Source organism: Andrographis paniculata, unplaced genomic scaffold (assembly GCF_009805555.1).
Source record: "Andrographis paniculata isolate CXL003 unplaced genomic scaffold, ASM980555v1 Contig56END, whole genome shotgun sequence".
Lineage (NCBI taxonomy): Eukaryota > Viridiplantae > Streptophyta > Magnoliopsida > Lamiales > Acanthaceae > Andrographis > Andrographis paniculata.
The window spans coordinates 2797877-2807188 of NW_026137591.1; the positions used below are offsets into that span (position 1 = coordinate 2797877).

At 33.1% G+C, this 9312-nt stretch overlaps 2 protein-coding genes across 2 annotated transcripts; one reads left to right on the plus strand and one right to left on the minus strand.

The window, feature by feature from the left end:
• Nucleotides 1–3296: 3296 nt before the first annotated feature.
• LOC127256629 (uncharacterized) lies at nucleotides 3297–4281 on the minus strand. The gene is made up of 3 exons (XM_051282738.1): nucleotides 4263–4281; nucleotides 3714–3773; nucleotides 3297–3607 (listed from the first exon to the last, which is right to left on the minus strand). Exons 1-3 carry the CDS (start codon nucleotides 4279–4281, stop codon nucleotides 3297–3299), a joined length of 390 nt encoding a protein of 129 aa, XP_051138695.1.
• A 2935-nt stretch (nucleotides 4282–7216) lies between these two features.
• On the plus strand, nucleotides 7217–8754 carry LOC127256562 (transcription factor MYB60-like). Its single transcript, XM_051282625.1, has 3 exons — nucleotides 7217–7511; nucleotides 7591–7720; nucleotides 7819–8754. Exons 1-3 carry the CDS (start codon nucleotides 7379–7381, stop codon nucleotides 8468–8470), a joined length of 915 nt encoding a protein of 304 aa, XP_051138582.1. The 5' UTR covers nucleotides 7217–7378; the 3' UTR covers nucleotides 8471–8754.
• The last annotated feature ends 558 nt before the right edge of the window (nucleotides 8755–9312 follow it).

A 9312-nucleotide genomic window follows, 5' to 3' on the forward strand; every position in this document is an offset into this window, starting at 1 on the left:
ATGCTAACTCGTTGAGTATTTGATGCTTATGGCAAATCTTAACTGATGCTATATTTTTCTATGCATCTAGTATATGGTGCACATTGAGATCGAGAATAATTTTCCCTGGAAAACTGACAAAGAACTGGTGAAGGAATAAGAACGACAGTTGGACATAAAATACCTTGGCAACGATCGGATTGAATGCTTAAAGGCTGACAATGTGAGATTTTTTCTTATGTATATATGGAATGCTGAGTTTAACAAGCTGAAATGATGATATGATGCTTTATGATATGCTAAGTTAATTTTGTGTATATTATTGCAGTTCTTTTTCTCATTCTGTCGTTCGAACAACTGGGTGTTGTTTTCCGTGTCCATGCTTCGTAAGAAAATTTTTTATTTCAATACCTTAAATGCTGTTGATGGATGGAATTCAAACTCAGTGGATTTTGAACGACTTTTTGGGTATTTCCGATGGGATGCAAGGATATTATTTCCCGACCCACGGTGGGATGCTCATTATACAGTTGAGTTGCCACCCCATGTTATGCAGCCGGATATCCACAGTTGTGCTGTTTTCACTATGTTCTACATGGAAAACTGGCCCATTGACTTGATTGGGCAGGTTTGTGAGCAAATTGTCAGGCGTGAATTTTTGGATAGATTGCGAAAAAAGTATTGTGTACAAATCTTATTGCAGGAGGAGAATCATAATATTAGGGATGTGAAAGAGAGGTCATTGCTTGCTTCTGGTGCTGAGATTGCATGCGCTGAAGATGAAAAAGCTGATGCGCAACCGTTGAAGGGTCATATTAAGATGGCTACACGAAAATGTATTAGTGTGCAAGGGCAAGGTCGAGGGTGAGGGCAAGGGCGAGGGCGTGGTCGAGGACAAGGTCGTGGGCAAGGCAAAAATTGAGTGTATATATATGCTGGCAAAAATTGAGTGTATATATATGCTGGCAATAATTGTATTTTTTGCATAAATTCATGCTTGATATTCAGGCTGCTCGATGTTAAATCAGGAGATGCTAACCGGTACATAGTAAAATGATTGGCTTCATGTATATATATGCTGGCAGATTTGTAGAAAATGCTTATTGGTACTCAGGATGATGCTTATTGTTATTCGAAAAAATCCATGGTCTTGTATATGTAAGTGCTTAGCGTCAATTATTCACAATACTTTCGTAATAAATCATGTATGAACTGGCAAAAAATCAATTTCCTTACATTTATCCCGGTGGTTATCTCTCTTATTTATCCTTCGATACTTCTTTTGTCTCTCATAGTTGCTGATTGACACATTTCTTTTAATTCTTCCTTTTGGGTTGTCTCTTGGCTTCAATATTAAATGTCCTGCAGTGGTTGTATTACGCATTTCTCCTGTAGCATGAAGAATCGATTAGTTTAATATCATATATATTTCAATGAATATAAATTATATACAAAACGTAACTGTTGTTTTCATCCGTCGCCATTCCTCCATACAAATTTGGGCATGCAACTATGTTGCGAAGCAATTCATTGAATTTATGTAAGAATGGACTGTAATTCTTCGGCTCAGATGCTATTAACTTTGCAGAATTCATGAACAAGTGGCACAATGATTTGTATCTTCCTGAAAAATCCATTTCCTCCCGAGTAGATGTTAAGCTTGCGAGGTGCTGCTGTAACATCCTTCTAGCATCTTTTCTCCATCGATTCAATATGTATTTGTCTGGGATGTTTTCGAACTGTGCACACCCTGTTGCAACTAATACATCCATCGTTCGTATTGAATGACAACACAACATTCCAGTATTTTTCCATATATTGCACGTGCACTCAATTGAAGACTCTTGAATATTGGTGCGCACAAGATATTGATCGCTTGTCTTCTCCATATTATATACAAGATATGTTGTCTTTTCATCTAAGCATTGTGTTATGAATCCAAAGGATCTTTGGTGTTGCTCTAGAAACCATTGAATGATATTCGGTGTGTAGAACATAGATGCAGATTTTATCAATGGGTTGAACATGTGACTTGTAGCCAACCGTCTGTCACGTGCGAAGAAATCTTGTTGTTCTTCTTTTTCTCTATGATTCTCCACCACTCGTTGAAATTGATGAAAAAACTGAACAATATTATTGTCCAATTGTAAAAACCTGTTCAGCATACTCATGTTCAATAAACATAATATACAAAGAACAAACTCAACATTCTAATCCATTGATTTCAGCAGACAATGCAAGTAAAGAAGAAGCTAAAGCTTAGGGGCTTGTAGGTTGCCTTTTCTAACCTTTTCAGTGAGAAGTTAAGTGATTCGCTCAGTTGTGTTGTTCTCATCCCTGCAGTAAAGTGTTGTTTTGTCCAAGCCAAAGACCATTGTTGTCTCAATGAATAAATATTTAGTAGCCACTTATTAGGCTCTTTGGAGAAGCATGCCTGCAACATATACTCCCACTTGAGGCTGAATTGATTTTCATCTTGTACCCCGTAGAGACTATGTTGAAACATCTCAGCAAACCTGTGTGTACAATGCAAGTAGAGTAGTTGTAGGTGTCTTCGACCCTCAAATTCATCATTTAGCTATAAGAATTCCAACATACCTTGTAGTGTAAAGAACATTGAGATTTTTTTTGGCATTTTGTACAATATGCCATGTGCACAGAGCATGGTATGTCGTTGGCATTGTCTTTCTTAGTGTTGGAGCCATAGCCAAATCTTAATCCATAAAAATGGTTTTCGGTGCTTGTCCACCCATACACTTTAGGAAGGTATTGAAAACCCACTTGAATGAATCTTGTGTTTCCTCGTACAACAATGCTGCTCCAAATATAGATGTTTGGCGGTGGTTATTAAATCCCACGAAAACACCTGAATATAAAATATTTTTAGGATCAGATATATACATAAGACGCTGTGTGAGATATATAAAGATGCTGAAAGACAGTATTCACAATGCTGACTAATTGACGATGAAATGCTGGTTAATTGAGATGAAATGTTGACTATGTTTTCCTAGTGGTATGTGGTTCTTATTTGTTTGGAATGTGGTATCAAATGTAATAGAATCCCCAAACAATGCATAGTCTTCCCTCATTTTTGCATCTGACCAGAATATATTAGCAATCTTATCTTCATAGTCGACTTCAATTTCATAAAAGAATAAGGGATTATCCACCGATCTTTGGCCAAAATACTGCAGTAATGCATTTGTTTCACCCTCATTGAAAATTTCTTTCCTTCTTTTCTTCATGTGATTCTTCAGGTCCAACTTAAAAAACCCCACATTGTCCTTTCCTCCAGCGGCTATTTTCATCAAATCCTACGATGATCTGATTGGTAGTCCAGCTTCCTGATTTGTATTCGCAATGATTAAATGTGATTCATCAATCCTACGATTGGATACAAGCATGTGCTTGTGTTTTGGAGGATATAGATCATGATTGTGGTTGTCTTCAAAGTTTGTCACTTTGTACTTTGCATTCTCCTTGTCAAACTGAAGCCGTATCTTTGAATTACAGCCTGTTCTCGTTTCATGACTACGATGCATGATCTTTATCCTTTCTGACTCGCTGCTTTTGTTTGGATGAATCTCAGGATGATTTGGTTTCACATTGCTACCCTCTTTGAACCCTGCTTTGTTGCAACAATACTCCATATTGTATCTGTTGCGGGTCATTTTTGAACTTTTTCTGCATTTTTATCCTCACTGAAAAGCCCATATTGTGTACATACTCACAATAGAAATTGTATGCATCATCCGGTTTTGCAAACTCCATAGCATGCCAATCTATAAACTCTGCACATATAGAATGCTAAATTATGTTAATCAAAATGCTGACCACCATATTTCAATATGCTTTACGATAAATGGCAAGATGCTGATATCTGTATCAAATACAATCACATATCATGCTGGTAATTAAAATGAGATATTGTTCTCTTCATATGGAAATACAATCAGATATCAAAACTGATGCTACATTTTATTTTTAGTAGTAGTTTGAAGGCTCTGATTGAATTGCGAATGCTAAAGATTATTTACAAAATTTCAAACCGCTAAACAGAATCGCGTAATTTCAATGAAATCGATCACAGAAGGTTACGATGTTCACGATTTCAAGTCAATTGTCGATGGGTAACTTACGCGATTGAACGATTTCTCGTTATGGCGCGTCTGGTATTGGCAAAGGCGTTGGGTCATCTGAAATTGGAAACTCTTTGATGTCTCAATTGCTTGCTGAGCGATTGAATGTGGTTAGAATAATGGAAAATTGATTCTGCTCACCTTCGTCGATATCAACCATTGAAGAATGAAGGAGAGTGAAGAATGAAGAATGGCGTTTCTCCCCACGATTGCTGCGTGAAAGAGCAAAGGAGAGTGATGTTTGATGTAATTATATAAATTAGGGTTATTAAAATTACAATTACACCCTTAATTTAATATTAGCTATTGGATTAAAGTTTTTAATCCAATGGCTAATATGCAATCAGCACAATGCTGATGCTTAATTTTCAACATGTAATCCTACCCCATTATGCTGATGCTTAATTTTCAACATGTAATCCTACCCCATTAAAGATGTATTGTTTGTATAGGTTGCCACTAACATATATTTTGTATTAAAATTACGTTTACACCTTCAATTAAATATTAGTATTTAGTTCTCACATTAAGAATTGATTTAAAGATTAGGAGTTAATCAATACTATGTTGATTATCATTAATCATCAGCACCATCATCATCCCACAATCATAATAATAATAATAATAATAATAATAATAATAATAATAATAATAATAATACTCCCTCCGTCCCATAAAGAAGTATTCATTTGTTTTTTGTACGTAGTTTTAGAAATATTAGTATTATATTGGAATATAGTAGGAATAAAGTAGAAATGACTAAAATAACCTTATTAGTATGTTTGATATAAAGGTAATGACATTTGTGTAATAAATTGTAAGTTGTAAGGATATTTGTAATGTTAGGTAGATAGTACAATTACCAAAAAAGAAAATGAATACTTTGTTATGAAACGGACTAAAATGAAAAAATAAATATTTTATTATGGGACGGAGGGAGTAATAATAATAATAATAATAATCCATTCGTCCGTCCATTTAAAGTTTTCTTATTTTTTTTTTGTTTTAATTTGTTCATTCAAATCTTTTCCTTTTTTTTTTTTTTAAAGGAAAGTGATATCTCACATAAATACAAAATATATCTATTTTATCATCAAATCATTATTTTTATACCAAAAAATAAAGATAAAATTATTTTTATATACATTATTTGTACTATACTTTAATAAAATACTAATATTCTAAATTCACATGCCCAAAAAAAAACAAAAATTATTAGTGAACAAAAATTATAATAGTAATGATAATAAGAAAAAGAAGGTAAAAGTTGAGAGATGTATTTTTCCGTGTATATATATACAAGAGGTGTTATTGTGATATCATTTAATATGATGCTGAGATCATATTAAATATAGATCAACAATACATTAAATATAAATTAATGTTACAAAATTGTGTTATAAATAATACAAATATAAAATTGACAATGTATAACAACAGTTCACATAATATATGTTATTATTGATCTCAATACCTACAAAAATACGATCACCTAGCACACTTGTAAAAAAATATGAATCATCTAATACATGATTTTTAATCAGCAACACAATATGTTGTCAGTTCTTCTCCTTTTCTTTTCTTTTTTTTTTTTTTTTTTTTTTTTTTTAAAATTTTGTTTTAACTTTTTTATAATTTCATAGATTGGTATTTAATTGTCGGTTCTATTTGCTTATTAAGCATAGTATTAATTATTCCTAATAAGCACTCTAATCATTCTCATAAATATTTGATGTTTTTAAGATAAATATGCAATATTTTATATAAAAATTATATATTATGTATAATATATCCTTTTTTGAGTTGGGGTGGTGACAAACTGTAAAGCCATGGAAATGAATGAAAGAATATGGGCTTTCTCTGGCTCTGAGTCACACACAGTACGTAGTATTAGTACATACATATGAATGCACGAATAATTCGCCTATGATTCAACAACCTCCATTAACAGCACCCTAAATTAATTAATAATATGCACTTACAGATACAAACTATGGGATATTTAGCACAAGACTCATTCACACATTTAAAAAAAAAAAAAAATACTATTGATAGCATATGAAAATTTAACATACAATACATGTACTGTCTTTTATGTATATCTTATAAATTTATATATAATATACTTCCTCTATCATCCAATTGTGTGTGCTCATTTGATCGGATATGAGTTTTAAAAACATAGATAAAAATTAAATTTTTTATTTTTCTGGGTAAAAAAAAAATAAAAAAATAGTATTTTTATTAAAAAAAGAAGTTATAATAAATTTGGATAATAAAAAAAAAAAAAAACATAGATTTTGATGATAAAGAGAGTAGCATACTATCTAATATATTTTACTGTGATATTAATAAGGTGCCTAATAAACTGCCGCCTATTTACATATACATACACATATATATACAGTCAACACCATACATTTACTATTTTATTTAAACAGTCATCAAATCAAATAAAAAATTTCATGCATGCCATAGCACCCACCCCCCTGATCTTGGGGTGGGTGGGGGACCGGGACCCTATCTTCTTTCATCTTGAATACGAAACCTCATTCACTCAACAATGTAATAGTAATTTTAATGGTAATGATAATAGACTCCACTCCAGTCCACAATATATATATATATATGTATGTATATAAATGAATGCCTCGTGGAGACCAATCAATGTTCAATGTTGATCAATTATGGGCACAATTATGCAATCAATCTCCTAAAATAAGTACACCACATGCAAAAACCTAGCTAGCTTCATTTTAGGTCAACAATCAAATTAAGGCTTGCTGTGCAATTTGCAATCCACCCACCCACCCCACCCCATATATATGCACAAAAACAAGACAAACATACAAACAAACAAAAAGTAGTATTAAATTAATTTCTATTTATTTTTTTCACTTGTGAGTTTTTAGAGGAATGAATGGTTCTTGGAAGCGGCCGGGACCTCCACGCCAGGTGGATGAATTAATGGCGTGGATGCTACGGGTGTTGAGGTCCTTGGACCTCTTAAGAATCCTGAATCCAGCTACTGCTACTGTATTGACTTGCTTTTGTTGCATTTATAGAGTACAGCCATGTCCTGGTGACTTTTAAAAACCTTGTTTTTGCAACCTCTTATAAATGAAGTACAGCAGCACCACTTGTTGTTCCAACTTTGAAGACCCTTTTTCTTATTACAGTCTTAGACAGGCCTAGCTACCTCTATTCAAGTCACCATAGAGTCTTCTTAATTCATTACAAGAAACAAAGAAATCATCATGGGAAGACCACCATGCTGTGATAAAGTTGGGATCAAGAAAGGCCCATGGACTCCAGAAGAAGACATCATTTTGGTGTCTTATATTCAAGAACATGGCCCTGGAAATTGGAGGGCAGTCCCTACAAATACTGGTACATATATATATATATATCAAGATTACAGTTATTTCCCCGTATATGTATGTATGTTGATTTGTTCTTGATACTGTAGGATTGATGAGATGCAGCAAGAGTTGTAGGCTGAGATGGACAAATTACCTTAGGCCTGGAATAAAAAGGGGAAACTTCACCCCACATGAAGAAGGGATGATCATACATCTCCAAGCTTTATTGGGTAACAAGTAAGTTTTAGGGTTTGAAGATTAAAAAATTAAAAACCCTTTTGGAATTTGATTCTTATTAGCTTTGTCTATCTATTGTAATTATTGGGATTTTACAGATGGGCTGCAATAGCAACGTACTTACCACAAAGAACAGACAACGATATCAAGAACTACTGGAATACGCACCTCAAGAAGAAGCTCAAGAAATTCCAATCTGCCAATTTGGAGCCCCAAATTGCATCATCGTCATCTTCTTATCACCAATTCATCTCCAAGAATTACGATCCAACAGGCCGCGACAACAGCTCGTCGTCATCTGTCTACGCCTCGAGTGAGGAGAACATTTCGAGACTGCTCGAAGGTTGGATGAGATCATCTTCATCATCATCCACCATTACTGCTGCTGCTGCAGCTCATTCGAGCTTTGCCAATAATCCGGCGGGCCGGCGCGATCCGGGGTTAGTCTCCGGCGAGTGTTACAAGGCGGCGCAGCAAATCGAAGAGGCGATGATGATGAACAATGATCATGAGCTGGAGTCGATGTTGTCATTCGATCAGCACAACAATAATTTGATGGAGAAATCTTCCTGTGATTCGAGCCAGAAAGGATCTGACAGCAGTGGCTTGATGGATCATGATTGTTTTGATTTTGAAAAGAAGCCTAAGATCGACACCAATAATCCGCCATTGTCGTTTCTTGAGAAATGGCTGCTCGATGAAACTGCCAATCAGGTTGAAGGTGTGATGGAACTCCCTCCAATATTCTAGTTAGATTAATCAATTAATTATATTATTGCCAAATTATAAATTAATGAAATCTGTGTTAATTTCATGAGTTTTTTAGGCTTTAATAAATAGAATTAGATGCAGAAATTGCAATGTTAGAGCTTCAAACCCGAGTTGGATAAACATCCACTCTTTCTCCCTTTTATTTATTTATTTTTTCTTCAATTAGAAATGATCATCAGTCTTTATCTATATTATTACTAATGTCTTCATGATTAATTTTCCATGTTAATTATTTATTTATTAAGAGTATTCATTTTTTGTCTCATATTGTGTTGATACAATTTTTTAAAACTCAAATATTTTAAATAATGTGGGAGATTGTATAAACGATTTAATATAGGTCTTATATATAAATAGTCATGTGGCAGTCATGTGAAGAAATAATATTGTGTCGAGCTAAAAATACTTATATATATTCCAATAAAAAAAAGTTATATTAGTATTCAACGAAATTCTCTCTCTCTATATATAATTTAAATATTATAATAATTATATTCATATAATTCTTTTGATTTAGCATAACACTTATATAGAACTCTTTAAATTATGTTAGAATTTGATTATATTAAAAATAATAATCAAGAAACACGTGGTAGGCATTCAAATTTGGTAGTTATTTTACCTGATTATATAAATTTGTCATAAAATTCTAGATATGAAATGTCTAGTTTTGTATATATCTTGTCTCTACGATCCATTTACACAAGAAAAATAAAATAAAAATTTAAATTTGGGGGAGAAATAATGTGTTTTTGTTTAAAACTGTAATGTTAATTTTAATTTTAAATCACAAAAATAAAATCTAAATATAATGAAAAGTA